This window comes from Theobroma cacao, chromosome 2 (genome assembly GCF_053813885.1).
Source record: "Theobroma cacao isolate CCN51 chromosome 2, ASM5381388v1, whole genome shotgun sequence".
Lineage (NCBI taxonomy): Eukaryota > Viridiplantae > Streptophyta > Magnoliopsida > Malvales > Malvaceae > Theobroma > Theobroma cacao.
Genome location: NC_142640.1, coordinates 42108478 through 42130871, shown reverse-complemented (window position 1 = coordinate 42130871; position 22394 = coordinate 42108478). Strand labels below are relative to the sequence as shown.

At 35.4% G+C, this 22394-nt stretch overlaps 1 protein-coding gene across 1 annotated transcript; it reads right to left on the bottom strand.

Annotated features, from left to right (window-relative positions):
- Positions 1-533: 533 nt before the first annotated feature.
- KNAT6 (homeobox protein knotted-1-like 6) lies at positions 534-9843 on the bottom strand. The gene is made up of 5 exons (XM_007044650.3): positions 9043-9843; positions 8328-8447; positions 8101-8236; positions 947-1185; positions 534-859 (listed from the first exon to the last, which is right to left on the bottom strand). The coding sequence occupies exons 1-5, from the start codon at positions 9331-9333 to the stop codon at positions 701-703; spliced, it is 945 nt and encodes a 314-aa protein (XP_007044712.1). The 5' UTR covers positions 9334-9843; the 3' UTR covers positions 534-700.
- Between the last annotated feature and the right edge of the window lie 12551 nt (positions 9844-22394).

Sequence of the window (22394 nt, the reverse complement as noted above, 5' to 3'; positions counted from 1 at the left end):
GACGAAGACAATAAATGTTGAATCACGTTAAATATTATCTTTGCGTATTAATCTCAATTTTGAATACGTTTCTACTTGGAATCCCAATGAACAAATTATATTTACTTAAAACTAACTAAGATGAATACTGATTCAAAGATTTGAGACTATTTCATAGCATCCTCGGGAGATTATTGAAAACCATTTCTAGATTATATTCTAAACCGGAAAGGAAGCGCTGGGACTGGGAGTTTGAAATTATTATTCTAAATTCCAGGCCCATCTTATGTGCATGTATTTGACCAAATTTGATGAAAACAGAATTTTTTTCAAGTAAAGACTGATCGGTTGGTTTATTTATTTCTACGTACATTTAGTTGACTGTTAATATAGTGGCAGGCTGACACATTCTTCTACAAAAGATACTTCGATTATAGTTATCATTACGTCTACACTAAAAGAAAATTTATTTTACAAAAAAAAAGGAAAAGCTGAATAGATCATCCAAATCTTCAAAGTATTTGATTACGATTACGGGTCGATAGGGGAATATATGGAATGAATTACAATTATTTTCTTTCCCACGAAATAGGCATATTCCAATATTAGTGAAGTTGGCAATACATTTGCATTCAAAATATACATGGAATGGAAAGCAAAACAAGCTAACTTAAAAAGTATAATTGATCTGGATATACATTTGAGAATGTGCTTGGCCCCCTCAGTCCTCTGTAAAGAATTGTCCAGACAGACTATCCATAACTGCAAACTGCATGCTCTCAGATGGTTTCCAGTGCCGCTTTCTTTGATTTATAAACCAGTTGTTGATTTGCTTCTGGTCTAGTCCCGTTGATTCAGCCAATGCTATCTTATCCGCTTCCTGAACGATGACCAAGAAAAGTATGAACTGGTATACGTTACAAGCCGGTATAAATGTATGTAACCTGCCAGGAAGGGAAGAATTTACCGTTGGATATGGCCACTTGTAGTGAACATTCCACCAATCGAGCAATGTTTGTCTTGCTTCTCTTGGTAGCTTTCCTTTCTTCTTCTTCTTTGAAAACTCCAGCTTCAAGGTGCTAATGTGACTGCCAAATCTACGAAGCAGCCTGTCTTTGAGATCTCTGTCTTCACTTCTCGGCTGAGCTTCTTGTGCATCTACCTCCCCACCACTAAGATCTTCGTCTGATGATGCTGCACCTTCATCTGGCCAGATGATCAAACAGGAAGGCAGGAGTTTGGTCACTCTTATTTCGCGAATTCGAAAAAGATTCATGAAATGTTAAAGAGGAAGTAAGGAAACATCAGAGATACATTTTAAAGAATCAAGACATACTCAACTTTACGCAACAAGATTTATTAAGCATTAAAAATAAAACTTTATGTATTACAGCCAATGCCAATGCCAATTGCCATGCTAGAACCGGATATGCACAAACATTACATTGCGACAACCAGATTGGCATCCCCAACCGAAAACTCAACTGCAACACAAGCTTAAAATAAAATTTCATTTTTGGGAATAGGATTCCACGGATGGAGTAAAAAAGCACCCAGTTCACAATCATAAGTTTGGAAACCACTTTATGATGTTTCACTTTCCAATCAATCTCATTAAGAATTTTATATAAAATCTTATTTCTGGTTTTCCATACTACACTTTCCAGCACCGCCTCACATATAAATTTAAATATATCTATAGATTGAACTATATACATAATGTTATTTATATTTATTTAGGTAGAAAATGACGCGAGCTAAGCAAGCACAGCTACAGCAGCCAGCTTAAAGCTTTATGGCTAGATTTTAGACAGCTCGTTAACCGTTATAAGAGCACAAAAAGAACACAACAGAGTGTGAAGAGGCAGGGCGAGGGGACAGCCTGGGGGGCCCCACCCTCCCAGCAAGAGACTTGAATTGAATAAACCCCCTGGATGACTAGAGTCTACAGTTTAAAGGCAGAGAGCGGTCATAGCACACTCAGCACTGCACACCTTCAGACTAGCACAGTGTCCACATCGTGCCCAAAAGGCAAAGTCCTGGCGATCTGGGCAAAGAAAAAGATGCTAACCAGCGTCTGGTTATATCCATTGTCAGTCACACTCTGAGTCCGAGTGATGTGGACATGACAGTACGGCCATCATATCACATAATACACTTGCCAGAAGGTGAAAGAGAGAGAAAGGAAACTATTTCTATTATATTTGTTTATAAGCCTAATCAACCCACGAAGCTACGCCCACAATTTGTCAACTAATATGGTTTCACATAGTGCCCAGCAAATCTCCTCATCAGCGTATCATCCCCCAATGGGACCATTACTCTGACTCTAATTCTCAGTATGGTTCTGGACGGTGCGCCGTGGCCCTAATGCCACACACACGCAAGGGCCACCCAAGTGGTGCAAGGCTCTTAGGAAATAAACTCAAAAGTTTATGGGAGAAATAGACCAAATATTAAGCTTAAGCTTTTTAAATTTTAATCTATTACTACGAAATGAGCCTACAATTTTTGGGAAAAAAATAAAAATAAAATGCACAAACCATCGTAACAAGCACCACAAACATAAGATACGAGCCTTGATGCAAGTGATTGAACATACAAGTCCCACACATATATTTGATAGTGTCAAAAGTTGTAAAGTAGTACTTTTGTTCCCCTTAGGAAAGAATTATAAAAAAAAAGAAGGCAAGACTTCCGATAGTAATGAAAGGTTTTTTATTTAAAGTTAGGAGGACTAAATTATTGGGCATTTAAAAACTAAATACTACTGCTAGAAGTTGTGAACTAGATGCATGGAAGCGGTGTGGGCATGGACACCGGTGGTGGGGAAGGAAAATCTCTTCCCTCTTGATTGTGGAGGGCGTCCACGCTGTAACTTAGCAAGCGTGCGAACGGAGAGAGAACACTGGAGAACAGCCGGAGCCTGGACAATGAGTGGACCAAAGAGAAAAAAAAAATCTCTTAACAAAATAAGTGCAGCAGCTGGGACCCAACGTGGAGCCCAGTTCTGAGCTATCACGCAGACACGTGTGATGCATATTTACAAAGGCAGAGAGATACCCACCAAGGAAACATAAATGTCCATGGAAATGACAAGCACCAAGCAAGGCAGCAGACAGCAGAGACTAGACTAGAGAGAGATTGAGCCGTTGAACAATTGAACGAACCGTCTGATTTTCGATGGAAAGCCTGATGGCTTCACAGCGAAATCTGCGGGAGTCCATGTGAACTCCGACCACCCGATCAAATCGGGGCTTTTTCCCATACGAAAAAGGTTTTTCCCTAGTAATTTGCTTTGGACCCCTCAATCCTTCTCTTTATCAGCTGCCCCATGCTGCTGCCCCCTATCATACAAGTTGCACAAAAGTCTTTTCTTTGCGTTGGTCAATGCTTACCCAATTCCGTATTGCAGGATTCCCTACGATGCTTTTTCAGGGACAACTATACCTTAGGCGTCGCATGGACATTGGGCATTCAAGAGCAAGCACGACAACATTTTTTTTTTTTTTGTAACCATCAACCATGTGCTACTAACAAACTATTCCTAAAAAGAGAAACAAAAAGACAAATAGCATGAAACTGCACCAACAGTGGAAGCCTGTAAGGGTGCTTCTTCATTCTCTTTGATGCTCTTCAAGTATGCGTAAGAGGCTAGCTTTCCTTCCGCCGTGAATCATTTCAACCCCTCAAGCGCCTTGTGCGTGTACAAATATAATTCATAGGGCCCTTCGATTACTCAAGAGACTCCCAAAACGCAAACCATGCTCACTAGCATTAGTAGCCATGATTTATCATGGAAATGAGAACCAGAGGATCAAGAACAGGCATCTACTTATGTGATTTAATGCAATGGACTTGAGTCATAAGAATTTTAATCATTCTTCCACCCTCAATCTTAGCCAGATTTCCATAAAAAGACCTAAATGTAACAAGAATGTGACATAATAGTACAGATAGGAGATCATAACATGTATAGCATTGCATCCATGACCTTCAATTAGCTGAAAATGTGGCCATCAACATAGACACACTGGTATACTTCGCAGGATTGACACCAGGAAGACAGCATTCTAAAAACAAAGTGTGAACTGTAGCGTAAACCTAGTTTTTATTTATTAGTTTATGTTGACACTAAAGGAATTACTTTTGAGTAGTAACAATGTTACTAATGACTTGATATTGAGCAGCTGCAATGATAATCTGCTTAATAGCATATTCATGGAGCAACTTTGCTTGCTCTCATCAAACAAAATCTGAAAGCTATATGGCAGACTAAGGAGGAAATGTTATGGATGTTTTACCATTACAACAATGTTTAAAACAAAATACCACTGTATTCCATCATGAAGAAAGGGAAATATGTATGAATGCCAGGGATGGACATTACACCATCAATATCTTCTTCCGCTATGCTCTTTAGACCATGAGAGTACTAGGAACAACAAGAGGCCAATAAGAAGCAAAGAATCACAAGGCACTTCTCTAAATGCACTCCAGGAAATTCCACAATAAAAAGAAACCACAAGAGAAAGTAAATCTACCATATTTTAGATTTATTACAGGAATTTATTAGTTCATTTGGAAGATGATTCTGTTGATTTGAAATTTTGGATAGATCAATTGCAGTTCCTAAGTGGAAGATAATTCTATATATAAATAAGAAATAACATGATTTGGTCACTAAATTGCACACAGAAGCAGAGACAAATGCTTAGACAAACATGAGGTCCTACAACACAACAGCAGCCTGGCAGGTAACCATTTTAACATAGCCCAAGCATGTGAACTTATACCAATAAAATGCCCAACTGGATCTCTATAAAAGACTACAATGGTTGCATGTGTATCGAATCTTAGGTATTTCTTTTCCTTTTGTGCGTAGATGGGTAAGTTAATAAGTTCCAACATATAGTACCAAGCACAACCGAACAAAGCAGAAGATAAATAAAGTAAATTAGGTGATTAGAATGATGATAGCATCATCAAAAAGGTATGCTGTACTTTCAAACAAAAACAACTGTCAACATCCAGAATGCTGTGATTTACAACCTTTTCAACTTCCATTCTTTATGAAAAAATACTATTATTTAGTAGTCATCACTTAGTAAAGTATGAACACTAAGGCTGCTATACGCATGCCAATTGCACAAGCCTCACCCCATACAAATAGAAACATCAGCAGCCTTTTTGTGACAAATTCTTAGATTTCTTACAAAGACTCTATAAAAAAACACTACTATAGCAAAAGCAGGATCAACAAATGCGATTTGTTCAAGCCTATCCAATTTCCAGCCATAATGACAAAAAAGTGACCTTAAAAGAACATGTTAAGTACACAGAATTATTATAAAGTACTAGATATCAGAGAAACAAAAGAAAGTAGCAAGCCATTAAACCTGAATACTAGTTCTTTTGGAAAGCCACCATGATCTATACTCACGTGACCTCAGCATATTCTTATGCAAATCAGTGGTTAACAAAGACAATTGCAAGCATAAAAATGAACTACATTAGCTTATGGTTTAAATTTTTTTAACCTTAGTTATCCAAAACAACTTTCAAGAAGATATAACTATCAAAGAAATTATTACTTTAGCAACATATCAGCCAGTCTGATAGCAGGCAATTCCCAAAGTTCTTCACCTTCCACTATCCATATGCATAATTCCTTATGCTCCATTGGAACTTGATACTCATTCAAAAGACCAGACTGGACATCATTACAGACCATTATCATTCCACTAAAGTAAGGCATACTATTTTATTTTGCACAAGTGGATTGAAAAGCATGCAATATAATACCATACATCACTAATAAGTTTTCTTTAATTCTATTATTACACGCCCACCCGTGCACTCAGAAAATAGTACAAATTTGAATATGAAAATGGAACATAATGATCTTCAAAACTTTGAGGAATATGCAATAAGCTGCAGCATATGATATTAGATTATTATGCTGTGTTTTCTAAGCCATTGCTGCATCAAAAACACCTCCCTCATATATCAAAAAATTTTATTTTTCTTTAAAGAAAATTGCAACATATGTGAAATATGAGCACTAGACTATGAGTAGCAGCAATTAGATATACATGACGATGTATATAGCAGTGAATAATCTTTTTTTCATATAAGCAGGATTAAAATTTTAATATATTGTTCTTGCTCTTAACCAGTATTCACTTGCTTCTTTATGCTCCTTTATTTCAAACATCAATATGAAACTCTCAACCAAATATATGAAATTAAATTTATTCCTTAAAACTCAACAATGATAAGATCTACCCTAAACAGAAATGACTACTAACAAAACCATACCACCCTATACATTAAGTAGCATCAGTCTATGTTACAGGGACTCTTCATTTTAACTTAACGTATCTGTGACAGACACCTTTTAGATACTTTATTGGTCATACAGGTATGACGCTTGGATCTTTGAATTTTAATGTAAAAAAAATTGTCAAAAACAAGACATACCCATATTCAACACCCAATGTTGAGTCTATCACATAGGAGCCCGTTCCATCCACAACTAATCTTATTGTTACATAAAAGAGACCAGAAAACCCAATAGTCACCATTCCCTAGTATTAAGAAAAACATGATGACGATCTACTAGCTTTTTACTCCAGACAGGATCTGTTGGATTGACTTGCATGTAAACCTGATCATAACTAAAGATGGGAAATCTTGTGTTGATAACAGATAAAGTGCATCAGAACACAACGGTACGGTAAACGATTTTAAAAAACACAGCAGAACATAAACTAAGTGATTTTAGTAATCAAATCTGCACCTAGGCCAATAAGTTGAGTAACACTTTTTTAAATAGGACTTTTTCAACAAACTTCAAGATGAACAGCATTAATGGTGGTCTTTTAGTTCTCAACCAAACCAGACATGCATTTTTTCAAAATGAAGATGTAAATATTATCAGGCAGATGGATACAAAGCTCATCTACTAGAAACCTCATAATCATACCAGATTTAAGGCCAAAATAATAAGGTTAATGAGGATAACATACTGTCATAACTGGAGAGTAAAAATAGAAGACCCATTGGGAAAAAAATGACATAAGATAAACATTCAATCAACTCAAATAAAAAGCCCTAGGCGTTGGTACTCTAAGAGGCTCTAAGTAGGTTCTTCCATCATCTGAGACGTTGCAAAAGGAAACAGTTGAGGCACATCATTATGTTGAGACTATCAAGCAACTATTTCGCATGGCATCACTGAGCTATGAAACGTCAATTCAGAATCTCAAAACACAAAAGGTGATACTTTCAGGCTTCGTTTTTCTCTGACACACAGCAAAACAAAGATAGAATACCAATAGAATGAACCCAACAAGAAAAGGAAAGAAAAGAAATGACAAACAAAGATGAGTGGGTAAATGCAAGCCCCGGCTAACACTGATTGATCGGAGAAAGAGGGTTAATCCGTATTCCATTACTGCTGAACACTACCATTTTTACATTTACAACTCTTTCGTGATAAAACAAATGAAAATGGAAGAGATATGAAGCCATAGCCACCCCATCTATGTTGGAAAAGAAAACTTTCAGATTATAAACCCAACAAGGGGAAGTTAAGAGAAGAACAGTGATAACCAAAGACACGGGTCAATTGCATCTCTAGGGTTTTTGTTGTCTGTTAGTGCTACAATTATTATTGACATACTCGAAACGTTGGATTATTCTTTGAGTACTGTCGTTGCCCTCCATTAGTGGGTTCATTGGCAGAAAAGGATCAAGGATACAGGAGATCTAGGATAAGTTTGACTAGGAAAGGAATGGTTGTCGCCCTCTTGTGGGTTCCATGATCCATGCTATCATGCACCAGGAACCTACATACGCAAGATTTGCGTGCTAGTCTCAGGGATAATTCATGGGAAGTTTACAGATTGATTATAGCTTTCTCTAGCTCTTTGGGGTAAAATTTCTTCGGTAAGTGAAGCCAGATATTGCAGCTATAGAAAGAGAGACAGAAGACTTGGATAGCACAAAAACCGAGGATCCATAAATTAAACAAAGAATAAATTAATTCAAAAGAAATATTGCTAGGATATAGTAATACTCAGACTTGTGAAAGAGAGGGAGAGAGAGATGGCTGACCAGAAGCGCCTTGAATGGAGGCACCCGTGCAGAGATTTCGAAGCTGCATTTCAATCTTGTTTAGAAAGGTGGTCGCTTCATCAAAAGGCCTTGAGAGATCAGATTTGTATTTCACCAACATATCGCAGTAAGTTTCCTGAGCAAACACAGAAGGGAAAGAAAGGCATCACATGTAATGAAATTAGAAAGCAAAGAGAGGAAGTGGGAAAGAGGGAGAGATACTAGACCATGAACTCGTCGAGCTCAGGATCGGTTCCCAAGCAGGTTGGCACGATATCCCGCTTGTTAACATCGTTCTCTCTCAGAATTTCATCTAATATACTCGCTACCTCCGGGGGCGCCCCAACCTAGTCGTAACAAAAAAACAGACATTAGAACAAGACAGAAACAACTAAAATTCTTCTCCAAGAAAATCCCAACAAGCGCATACATTACATTTCGTGAATTTCATCAGACATTTCCCATAAAATTATGGGTATGGGAATTGATCGAGCAAGAAAGTTTCTTTAACAAGAGTAACAAAAGGGTTGGATCTTGAAAATGAAAAAGAAATGACTTTAAACTTTCACCATAAGATACGCGCAATTGAAAAGAAAAAGCTTCAAGCTCCCAAGCTAGCCAACTGGGAGTAGTTCGAAACTAAAAACCTTTGCGTCAACCTTTCAAACAAACCAAAGTAAACCCTCATTTAAGGCGGAAATTTAAAACACAACTAACTTCAAAACATAAAGCAACTGTAGCCACAAATTGCTTCATTTTTTTTTAATCTTCTGTTGAGGTTCCTGCACATATCATCGACACCGTCACATAACATCATATTTAATGAAGGGAAAAATGAGAAAAGGAAACGCTAAAACTTGTTTAAAAGGTGCATCTTTTCACTGGTTTTGTTTGCACCAGATATAGAAAAGAGAAAGCCTTGTAATTCATTTGTTTCTTCACCTTCTGGCAATCAATATAAGCTTCGAGCAAACGAGGATAAGAAGGATGGGAAGCGATTTTGGCTTTGATCACGCTTGACATGTCTTCTTCTCGTTGGATTTCAGGGGTGATGGAAGCAGCTTCGGAAACGGCAGAGGCAGCAGAGATTAACTCGTCGGATCCAAACATGGGAATCCGACCCGAAGAGCAAAGCCAAGCTTGGTACTCAGAAGGAAGGATCAGGTTTTCCGGTGACATCAAGGCCCTGTCAGCGTACTCTCCCGTGGAGTGGAATCCGTACATTTCCTCCATCAACGTGAGCGTCTTTTTAACAAAAATAAACTAAATAAAATAAGCAGAAAGAAACACTTGAGAAAAAGATACAAAGAAAGTTGCAGTTGTAGTTGAAGTTGAAGTTGAAGGTAATGGGATAAGAGAGGTAAAGAGGCTGGTATAGGAGAGAAGAAATACTATGAAATCTGGGTTTTGGCTAAGAATAATTATTAGTAGGAGTATTTTGTTATTATTAGCTTTTTTATTTTAACTTTGAAAACAAAGCTGAAAGATTGGATTTGCTGGAATTGGAGTGGCAGAGAAGAACTGATATAGGTGTTGGGAAGTGTATTTTTAGGCCAAAAAATAAAAAACAGAAAAACCCAAGGACAGATGCTGTAAGGCTCAAGCTATAAGCTTAAGCTAAGGGAAGGGAAGGGAAGGGAAGGGAAGGGCTGTCTTTGGTTTTTTCCTCTTTTATTTTATTTTCTTTACTTTTTGTTTTTCTTTCTATTTTTTTTTTTTTTAATATTTTAGCTTGTTTACCCACAAGCACTTCCAATTTAGAAAGGGGTATATGCATTGTCTATGTTAGAGAAATAGACCAAGACTAGTAACTACCTTTTGAATGGAATTATTGACTATTCTTCCTCTTGAAGGAACTATATGGAGTATTATTATGTGATTGAGGTTTGGAATTTTGTCTCTTCTTTTTGTTCTTTTCTTTAGTTTCATTTTCCTACTCTTCATTTAATTTTGCATGAGAGAAACCAAACCACTTGGGATAATCCAAATATCTAATCCTAATTAGAACCTTTTAAATCTCAATTGCATTTTCATAGGGCAAATTTGTGCCTTTTTTATGTAAATCTCCATATCGAAATTCTAAAAAGAAAGAACAGAGAGAGAGCACTTCGTCGCTTTTCTGGCCCCTCCTCAACCCCGGAATCCTTATAACAAAAAAAAGGGGGGCTGAAGACTAGGAGACAGCAATGCTCGTGCTTACCTTAAAGAAATAACATAATAGGGAACGTACGTTAAAACCAAAATGTAGTACTAGTAAACTATATGAATACAATTTGAACACCAATACAGTCTAGTCTGAAAGCTATGAATTATATGATTACACTAGGATATAATTGGCAACTACGATAAAGTTGATCATAAGAAATTAAAACTCCCAGACCAAAAGCCTGTTAATTTTCCCCCACAAAGTAGGATGTTGAAATGTGCAATAATACTATACTGGTACTAGTACAAAGTATATGCACCACCTTTTTGGAGGTCTTAATTATAGGAGTACATTAGAACACAAGAAAAAATATTACTATTCTCTACTCCTACTACTCCTAGCATAAAAATTCATGATATAATTGAAAAAATCCGCTTCCCAGGGGCTGGAGTTGGGATTAGTGTTGCCCAGCGGGCAACAGCCCACTGTACGGAACCGGGTCATATGGAAAGAAATCCCTCCTTTCAATGACCAACAAGGACCAGGCAAACAAGCAAGGCCCAAGACTTGCTTTTCCCTCTTTCCTTCCTTGTTTTTCCCTAAACACGAGGACAAATCTTTTAATCTTTCTTCTTCTTTTCTCTCTTTTTTTTTTAAAAAAAAAAACTTTTAAATTCCTCGAATCCTCTTTTCTTCGGATTTTCTGTAATCCTAAACCCGGCATTACTCTCAATGCCTCAACCATCAACTTGCCTGTAATGTATTTCAACTTGGTAAATATACAGCTACCCTAAAAATTAACAAACTAGTACATTTTATTATTATTATTATTATTATTATTCGGAATAGCAAGACCACACGGTAGGGTCTCTGAACTTCTCTTTCTGGAGCATAACTTGAGCAAAGCACCAAGCAATGGAGCTAGGCGAAGAGTCAACATGAAGATTGTCACTACTAATGCAGAGCTACTATACTACATAGATACTCGCGGTTCTGTAAGACAAAACAACTTGGTAAACAGGCAAAACCTCCAAGAAAAAGATTGTGTTGGCTAGCATCTTGAATAGATGGCATCAGAGAGCGGAAGGAGAATTTGTGGAGAAAGGGAAGCGAACGTCACCCCATTGATCAATTATATATGTAGTTTTGTTCCCAAGTTTTTTATTCCTAACCTACCCGCAACACCAACATGAAAATTAAATACGTCAACTACGAGAGGTATTAACAACACCATTAGTTTCCCGAATAAAATAAAAAAAAATAATAATTAGTATTACATAATTTTATTTATTTCGAATCATCCATGACAGAGAGGAAGGTTTCTTTTTTCGGTAATTGTTTATTTAAAACTAAATTTTTTTCTATAGAATAAGTTAGACAATAATTAATTGAAATACTTTCCCCCGTCTTGTCTTTCGTTATTATTTCTATGAAACAAAAAGAATACATAGCTTAATATTTTTGAATTATTAGAAACGGCTTATTTTTCCTCTTTTTTATCCCTTTATTAGAGATAAAATAAATTAAGCACGTTTTTCTAAACTTTTATCTATGTTCTTGTGGCCTAACCCACAACTTTATCCTAAATATAATGTAAAGCAAGATTAAAAGAATCTATTCTAAATCCAAGCTGGTAGAGTGGTAGACGAAAAACCTAATCCACTGTGAGCAAATAGACGTGGAGATGCATTCCCCAACACCCACCCACCCCCACCCCCCTCCAAAAAAAAAAAGCAAAGAGAAGTGAGAATATATTGCTAACTAAAATGAGACAAGGTAAATGTGAACGTAGGTTTCCATGATCACACTTTATTTTTTTTTTTTGTTATTTATTCAAAAATAATAATTAAATTAGATTTTTGAACACCAAATATATATATATTTATTATTGAATCAAATTCTTAAATACCCTATCGATCTTTATTATTCTCTCTTCAGCAATTGAAAGGGAAAAAGGAATATTTAAACCTGAGAACTTAATTAAAAGAAAGACAGTATACTGCCAATTTTTTTCCCATTAACTTAGTTATCGCATTAATTTGATTCAAATACTATAAACAAAAGAATTTGGCCAGAAATGGAAATATTCTAAATAATTGTAATTATGTACTTGAGAATACCAATTTGGGAACGAATTCTAATTTTTGAAAGTAGAAAGTAAGTATTTTTGGTTGAGGGAATTGTTCTTTGCTTGGCAACTAAAAAAAAAAGGGAAAACTTTGTCCAAATTTTCCAAGAGTGACGGCAGTTTGTACAATACCTTACGCCTTTAAACGGTGGCCGACATTATTCTGGTTGTCTGATCCGATCGACACACATTGATCTATAGCATATTCATTTATAAACCACCCCCCAATATGCTGCTTCGCAACCTACTTTATCTATGTTAGATCTCCAAATTTGGAACATTGGATCTCCAAACTTGGGGCCCCAGACTATGCCCATGGACAAATTTTTGGTGGGTTATGATAAGTTAGGAAGTTGGTTCTATAAACTCCTTAGGATTTGTTGGATTTGCATAAAATTAATACTATAAAAAAATTGAAATATAGAGAATATTTTCAAATAAAATAATAGACAACAAGCTATAGAATCCTCTTAGTTAATCTAAAGATTAATATAGAGTAAAAATAATCTATTTTTAGCTTAAAATTTTATTTAGTTTTTTTAGATATTTTTTATTACTATTTTCACAAACCTAGCACATAAACCAAGGAAAAAAAGACTTAAGTTCTATTTAGAAACTATGTGCGTGGATTTTACAAGATAAACAACTAATTAATTAAGCTTTTTATATAAGGCTTGTCTTAACACTTTTTTCCTGTGATAAGTATATGATAGCCAGGTTAGACAATCTCAGCCATGGATCAAGTCAATGGGTACAAACATCAACGGATGGACAAAAGGCAGATGTTCTTGTGGGCCACCACGTTGAGCCAATTATTCTTGTTCTTGGGATTAAATTTTATATTTAAAATTACCACTGGCAGGCGGGAGATGCCCAAGAGCATAGAGCACAAAAGGATGGGGAATAAATGGCCCCGCCCCCCTACATATTTATGGGACTACTACAGCTTCTTTATATCATATTTTACTTCAATAAATGCAAGGAATATAATCTTATGCGCTCCTTAACCAAACAAAACGATTAGCAAATGTATTTCTTGCTAGCTTATAAAGTTTAAATTTGGATGAGTTTTATATAATATCACCATGTCGTTTTGCCAATGCCCAACGTTACCTTACTATCTTTAAACAACTGAATGGGTTATTATACAGCAAAGTTCATATTCATAAAGTGTTTAAATCTTTAATTAATTCAACTACCACTTCCCTTACTCTTCAGTCCCAACTATCACAAAACCATTCATAATTTGTCCTTTACAGGTTTTGACTAACCTCATTCCTTTGTCGCAAAGTTGTTAGGTGGTCTTCCAAAATCCAAACTTTTTAATGCTTTCTATTCCTGTTGCCAAATCTAACTTCCTACTTACCCAGTGATACTTTTCAGAGTTTTGGAACAAGTGATTTGTTGCGGCTCTAATACTTTTGTCTTCAATTCTGATCAATACAACACTGAATTTGTTTAATGAAGGAAAATTTATGACAATTAAAGTTTGCTAGTATTGGTTTCAGGGTTTAAATATTATATAAGTTTTTAAGTTATCACAAATTTCTTCAAATTAATCCATATTCTTTTATTGTATTTAAATAAATTTTTATTTTATAATTTTTATTTAAATAAAATTTTATATTGACAAAAAAAAATTTCAAGTGACATGCGATTTCATTGATTTTTGAATTCATTGTTAGTTGACATCTTTCACACTTGGTGCAAATGACATGACTCTTTAGATGTGAGGAAAATTAGTTGACTCAAATGATCAGGTTTGGACCAAAAAATATTCTCAATTAATTAGTTTTGTTATGTCAACATTTATGTGTGCGAAAAATACAAAATACAATAAATAATAATTATTATTATGCATATGATATATTTACATAATTATGTTAATATAAGAATTTACCTAAATATAACACATAAAATCAAAAACTCATTTAAAAAATTAAAAAATTCCAAAACTTATTTAGAATGTTAGCTAGTGTCACATAAGATACGTGTGGTTATTTGTGGACCAAATTTTGCCGTCCCTCTTCATTTTTTTCCCTCTTTCTATTTCCTCCCGTCCAGGTACCAATCTCGCACGGGTTTAGATCAAAGCCCGCACTCCCCCTGCTCCAAAACAGCCCAGGCAGAGGCAGAGGCAGGGGCCAATTTGCCCCTCGCTCCACTCATAGTTGTAGGTTAGGTCAACATGGCAAACACTAAACTAGCTCCTTTGCACCAGCAAGTATCAAATCTGGTCCCAGCAATTGATGATGGCAGGGCCCCGATCGGGCCTTCGTGCCAAGACAATGCTAGAGGAGGCTATACTAGCTTCCCTACACAAGGGTGGAGGTATAGGCTCTGAATCTAACCCTTTCACTAGCTAAGAGAAAGACCAAAGGATGGGAAAAAAAATTATTATATAAATAAATAATATATTTAAATTAAAATTTAATTATAAAGGCTTGTTTAATATTTTAATATAAAACCGACTTTAAAGTTTCATGTGACTAATATTGCTAGTCAAATAAATGATATAAAAAATCAATAAAAACATATAACGTGTTTAAAAATACCAAGGTAACATGTCATATATCTCACTTTTATTAAATATATTTGAATTCGTAGCTTATTTAACTAAAGATGTTAATCTCATATATAAATTAATGGACAAAAGCAAAATTCAAGTAGTTAATTTTAAGTTTATAAAATTTAGGTGTCAAATTAAAAATTTGAGTACATTTTAAATATCAAATATATAATTCTTCCTTTTTTATATGAAGTAAACTCTAATTGCAAATGATGAGAAACAGAAATAGTTGTTTTAGTCCCTAATTTTTTGAGTTATTGCCCCATTGGCTATTTAAATTATTAAACTTTCCATTTAATTCCCGAAGCATAAGACTTGCAGCTAAAATTCCTATTCAACTCTTACCGATTGAGCTTAACATGTCATAAGTATTTCAATCTATGGCCTCCACTGTTAGAACTAATAAAATATTGAGTAGCCTGACATCTTAGCAGCCCGCCTTACATTTTTCTTTACTTTTCTGTTTAGAGTAATAACTGAACTAACCAACATATGGGAAATGAAAAAGAACAATAAATAAATGTTTGTTACTCTTAAGATGGAATCGGGTGAATTATGGATCAGGCGCAACGGGGGAAGGCCACATCAAGAGCCGGCACCTTGCATAATGTTGCTCTAAGCAGATATTTAGTTCAATTCTGGAGCAGGTTTTTTTTTATATTATTATTACAAAAACAAAGATAAAGTATTTTTTTTTTCAAAAAATTTAAAATTTTACCATTTTAATTTTTATATGAAATTATAAATCAAAATTTTTTATTTAATAAAATATTATTAAAATCTTAAAACATTTTTACATTAAATATCTCTACTCAACAACATTTTTCGACAAAAGCTCTAATAACCCTAAGCCTTTTAACTTATTTTTTATTGTATTAAAGTAGTAGTAACTTGTAGACTTGCAGCAGCTCTTCTTGCTGGTAACTTGTGACTGGTGAGTTGTGAGCAACAGCTTGGGTCCATTGTTGATTGATTGATTGATTGACCATTCAAGTTTTGGTCATTTTTTTAGGGGGGGGCGGTGGTAAAAAACTGAAAAAGGAGCGCCTTGTGGCAGAGAAAAGAACATACACTGCACTACTATTGGTCATTAATACTAATCCCTCGGTCAAAGCAAAAGCTAAATGAACATCACCTCAGTTTTCACAATGTAATGGTAATTTCCATCCTTAAACAGTTCTGACTTGTTAATTATTAACGCATTACCATTACTGCATAGTGTACTACTTAAATGTAAGGCGGCCAAACACGCCCTTAGCATATACTGGCAGCCAGGTTGGGAAATGCATGCAAAGAAACATACGACTACTAGTACTACAAAAAGGTAGAAAAGAAAAAACAGAGAAAAGAATGCTTTGGTACATACCTGTGAAGGAGAGCGAGGTGCGCTTTGAAGCTTTTAACTCTGCCAAGAGCTTTCTGTCTCCAAGTTTAAACTAGCCCCATTCAGTGTGCTATCTGTGCCACACTATAAAATCTGACTACTCAACTATTTTCTTCCTGATAGTATTTCAGAAAGAAAGAAACTTAATTAAGGTGCACCGATCGGTTAGCACCGCTTTTACGTGAGCAACAAAGTATGTTAAAAATGGCATTTAGATACTTCGGGTTGTGATGAAGGGTTTTGGCTTTTTGGTGGCTAAAGTTTATCAAAGTAAAAAACAGGGGAGGAATGAGAGGTGAAAACTAAAGGGCATGATCATGAATGACCGTTTGGTTCATTGTTTAGATTTTTCGTTTTGGGTTCTATACATTTATAAAGAAGCAAGCAAGTCAGTCCCACTCCCACCTGTTTTTTTGGAAAAAAGTTTCCATGATTACTTGGGATCAAATTAATTGGCCTCGGAAAGAAGACCTTTACAAGAGATTGCCTCGATTTCTCAATTTTATTAAATTATCATGAAGAATCGAGACCAATGAATGTTGCAGTAGAAGAATTAAAGAATACATGTGCTACAGCGCACTTTGATTCACCTTGTTCTAACTTGTATGGACCAAAAATATCTGGGCTTGCAGCTTCTGCTATAGAACTTCTTTTAATACTACTAAATCGAATTCCAAATTCCAAATTCCTCACCAGGGTCAAACCAAAAAGTTCATTTTTATTTCCACTTTTGTTATCTGGTAGAGCCATTATATCGTATTAAAAATTTGCACGTGTGGTTATTCCAAGCTTCATCTTTCCTTTGCTTACAAATTCATGCGTCTGCCTGAGTTGTGGTCCATTAATTGCATTGTTGTCCTGTACAAGGGACAAGATTCTGGCCAGTGTGGCAAGGGAAGGGAGTGAATGAATACAGATTAAGGAGAGTCTCCTGCACAAATTAATAATTAGTCCTAAATCCTAAAGCAGAAACAGTTTGGCGCCTCCCCTTGTCTTCAGTCTTCAAGTTTGTTGATTGTTTATTGTTATGCTTTGACTTGACCACGCACGGGCACCCTCAGACAGTGAGACAGCCAGGACTATCTTTTCTCTTCTTATTTTGTTGCCGTGGAGAAGTTAGAGCAAGGGAAATGGCCAAATTGGCCAGGAAAAGAGGAACCGGGATAGGAATTGAGAAACTTAGTTCCTTTTTTGGTACCAAGAAAAAGCAAAGCCTAGTTCCTTTCTTTTCTTATTTTTGTATATCATAACAAGACTCCACACCTTTCTTGTTGTTCCTGTTGTTTCTCTTACCATGCTTTTCCAAGTTCCAACTGTCGTTTGACTCGTTTCTTTTAGAGAAAAGAAGGAAACATGATAAAGAGATTCGTTTAGGATTTGATTTTAATTATGTCAGCAACATTAGGCTCCATAGCATTGTTGAATTAACTTTTTGGCTCCTTTGTTTTAATGAAACTCTCCAAAATAATACAAGGAAGAATGGCCCAAAGCCCCAAACCAAAGAAACCTTTGGGTGGGTTCTAACCTAATTATGATAACATAAACTAAAAGAAGAAACTAGACATGAAATGCTAAGAAGGGTAAGTTACTTAAGGACACGTGTTGGGTATGACACCCTGATTGTTGGGGACAACAAATAATTTATCAGCATCTCTTTTTATCTCCATTAGTAAAAAACAAAGCACTAAATTTCAATTAGTCAACAAAAGATTCATGACACCACGACCTTAAATGGTGCCATATTTTTTTTAGAAAGTTGTAATCATCTCGAGGAATGCAAGGTCGAGACTGAAGCAGATGTGGCAAAAAATCATACCTCCAAATAGACCGGAGTCGTTTTCAAGAGATACCCATGGCCATGTGAATTATAAGTAATGAAGGGTCTTAAGAAAGGGAGGGAGGCCAAAATTTTATACTATTTGACTTGTAATTAAGCACAAATCGCGATTAACATGAAGCCACGTTCCAAAAGTGCTACACACCCCTGAAAAGTGAAAAGTTAAGAAAGTTAAAATTTGGCCACCTCAAATGCCTCTTGTCTGTCGAGATTAAAAGAGATACCTTAGTTAACCTAACACAATGTTGGTGCTGGTTTTTATATCATTTCCATGTTAGCTAACGATTGGTTTATTAGGGTCACTAAGCATGTAAAAATTGAATAAAATAGCCGACAGTCATGATAATAATCATAGTTAATAATGCAACTACAAACATAACCATTTGCTTGGTTTTCGAGAGATCAATTTTTTTGAGTGCTGTCTTTTAAGCTTTTTGAGAATTTGTCTAATTAAAGCACGACATTATGGGAAAAAAAAAATTAGTGCTCATATCTGACCCAATGTTCCTTGACTTTGGAATTTATGTTTATATTAGTCAAGAAGGATTAAGTAGATTGGAGGAAATGAGTTGACATGGGAGGAGAATAGTCAATGCCTCAAAGGAACAAATTTGTTTTTATGCTTTCGACTCTCCATCCTCTTCCTTTTTTTTTCTTTCTTTGTCTTGGCTTCTGTCTTTTGCATTACTGTCGCTTTCGAAGTAAAATTTCGTGGTTGATTCTTCTCCTTTTTTTTTTTTCTTCTTTTTGCAAAATGAAAATTTTGTTGGTAATTTTAAAGAAATTGATTTTTTTCATTCACAATTTTTGAATTTATTTCAGATTTCTTTTATCCATCAATATAACGTTAAAATTAGATAAAAATTATCATGTGCATGTCCGTTACCCTATTAGTAATTGGATGAATTTAGAATAAAAATGTAAAAAAAAGATTAAAGATTTTAAGTCATTGATAAAAATAAAAACATTACGAAACGATAAATAATTAATGACGTAATGATTTATCCGCGACTTCACCTTTTAGTAAACTATAATTTTTCTGTTGCAATTATTTAGTACTTCTTTTACATTTGTTAAGTTATCTGAAATGCAACGTGCAAATTAAGTGAACGGTCAACAAAGAGAATAGATTCCCGGAACAAATGATGAGATTCTGCTTTAGGCGTCTTATGAAACTGGAACGGCCTTACGCTAAATGCTAATGGTAGACAACAATAAACAAAACATATAGTTAAAGGAAGGCAAAAGTTAATTTTTCTCAGTAATGCTTCATGCTAAACCCAAGTAAAGAAGGGTTGAGATTCATAAAACATGAGAATATTACATTTTAATTTGTTGTGTTAATGGTATTTATTGTGACATGAAGAGCACAAAGCAGGGTAAACAAGGAGATGTTGACGGTAAAATAGTTTATCATGAGTTTGGTTTCATTTCACGTTGAGTTATTAATTAATTTTTTTTATATGGAATTTAATAATTATAAAACCATATTTATTGAGAATTGTAATACTAAAATTTTCTTGCTTTTCTTTTTTATTTTTTATTTTTCTGTACAGGAAAGACTAAAGAGGTGGAAAGAAAAGGTTGAAAGCATAATAGAGCGCAGCCCAGTGGAGAGCGGCAGCCCTAGTTCTGTACTAGTTGTTGTGTATCTAATCACCTGAAAGCCCAAGCAATGTCGAAAAGACTGTTTGCGGTCAAAAGCGGAAAAGATTGTGTATTTGTCTTCGCCATTTTTGGGAGAACCAGTTTTTCTTTTTTTCCACAGCATTATTCCAAGGAGACCAAAGTGGAACTGCAATTACTTGGGAGTTGGAAAGTGTTGCTACATGTTTATCTCAAATCAATCATCACCTAAAATCCTTAATGATCCCATTACCTTTACACTTAATCAAGATATGATTAAATAATTACGAGGAGTATAATCCCATTTTTAAAAGGGGCCGGTGGGTGGGGGTTCTGAGTTGTGCTTCATTTTATATAATAATATTTCTCAAATTAAAATGAAAATTATAACGTCAGGTTCACTCAACTGCTTCGCAACAACTAGTTGAAGTTTGGCTTATTTTACCAAACAATTTTGAGCTCAAATGTCGAGATTGATAGAAATTAAATTCACTTCGACTGGAATATTTGCTTCAATAATCCATGTATGATTTTTTTTTATATCAAAAAGTGTAATTTAATCTTATTTTTTTAAATAAAAAAATAGTTTAATTCCGTTCTTATATCTTTTAACATCAAGTTCATGAAAGAACTTCACATAAAGTTGTTCGTTTGTATAAAATAAATACCAAAATAAAAAGTGGAAGATGATGGGCCTTGGCTTCCCTTTCTAGGCATCCAGCATGGGCAATCCGGTCCAAGGCCTAGTCTAGGCGAGTTGGCGTGAACGGTGCGGCCTTTTCTTTGTGGAAAAAACATTTCTCTTTTGGATTTTTACATGACCAGTTTGACGGTATGATGACAAGTGACAAGTAGTGGGCTTATTACTATCAGTCATGAATCATCTCAGCACCTCCAAAAAATCTGCAAAGCACCAACACGTAACCCTGGTGGTTGAAAGAAGAATTCCGTAGAAAGAATAGTGTTTTACATGTTCACCATGGCATTTGGGAACCCAGTTTATGGAGAGCTGTTGAGTTTTCATTGGCTGTGTGATGACCCAGGGGCCCCAGATTTTGATTTTGAATTGAAAACAAATTCAAAGTGGGTATAAGTTTTGAGCAGGTTTCCCATGACCAATGGCAAGTGGCTGATGATAACCCTGATGACCAAATTCAAGAGCAATTATCCTAATGATACTAAACTGAAAAGTCTTTTCAGCGAAACATGAGTCATTAGCCAATGAGTCTGATCGATTGTGACTCTTTTTTAGCCATTTGAGAATTGAGAGGGAATAGCTTTGAGGTTCTCATCATTTCAACTTTTTGCCCAACTTACCCGAAGTGTTGTTCCTTGAAGATAATGGATCCCAAGTATTGTTCAAAAAGCCATCTCAATACTGCAAATGTCTAGAATATACAAGGTCTATAGAGTGTGATGTTAGCATCAAGTATTACAAATAGAAAAAAAAAAAAAAAAAGAACATATATACTGGCAAAGGTGATACATACTTTTAGGAGGAACACAAAAGTTAAGGTCAGTTGTTTGTTAGTATTAAAGAAAAAGGCAAACCAAATTAAACCATGAGTGGATGGTCTAATCGCTATAATTGGGTGCATTTCTGAGGGGGAGATCACTGTCCTTTTGCATAAAACTATGGGGGAAAGTTGAAGATACAATAAAAAGAGAAAATCACGGTGAATCGTAGGTTCAAGCCATGAGCTGCACTTTTCCACTTCGAAACAGATAACCACATAGGCAATGACGCGACGCCATAGCTTCTAGTTAATGGGAACAGTGGGTGAATCCCCATAAGATTATAGAAAAATCACTGAAAAAGATCGTTAGCTTCGGCTTGAATCGGTTTCAGCTGGCTTAGGATACAAGTTAGGCTTATAGAGTCCATATGCACAAGGGGTCCTTAACTCTGCAATGTCGAATCCTTAATATAATCCAAAAAAGAAAAAAAAATCATTAATGTCGCCAATTAAAATAGTTGAACCACTCTTGCTTTAACCCAGAACTTGCTTTAATTTGTTTTTCCAGCTTTGTAAGAAGACAAGTATTTTGTTGTTGGATTACTGTGAGTTAAGAAGATGCCCATGGCTCAAAAGCAAATGGCTCGACTGCCACAAAAAATGGGATTAGTGGGCAATTAGGAGGATACGGATCGAGTTGAAAAAGTATGAAGATGAGCATGAGTTAGTGGAAATACCCGATGCAACCCAAAAGGAAGAAGACTCCAATAATCAATGCACCTAGGAAAAGCAGTTTCCCTATTCATTCTTTGTCGGACATGTTTACCTTAATAGCCTCGATAGTCACAAGATTTTCAATAGAAAAGCAATGTGAATTATCATCGAGGTTGTTTTACTAATAAAGCCCTTATCAGTAGGATGGTTTTAGAATCTGACAGAATCTATATGGAAGCCTCTTGGAGACCAGAAAAGATTCAAGTTTGCTGATTGAAATCGCGTTATTCAACACAATTTGCTCAGACATTTGCAATTGCAGTAGCTAGGTGAAGGGTAAGATAGTCATCCAATAACAGCAAGGCACAAAAAATTTGGAAGCTTTCCAACCACAGGCAACTTTTCATGGTAAAATACTCAAGAAAAAGGTAAG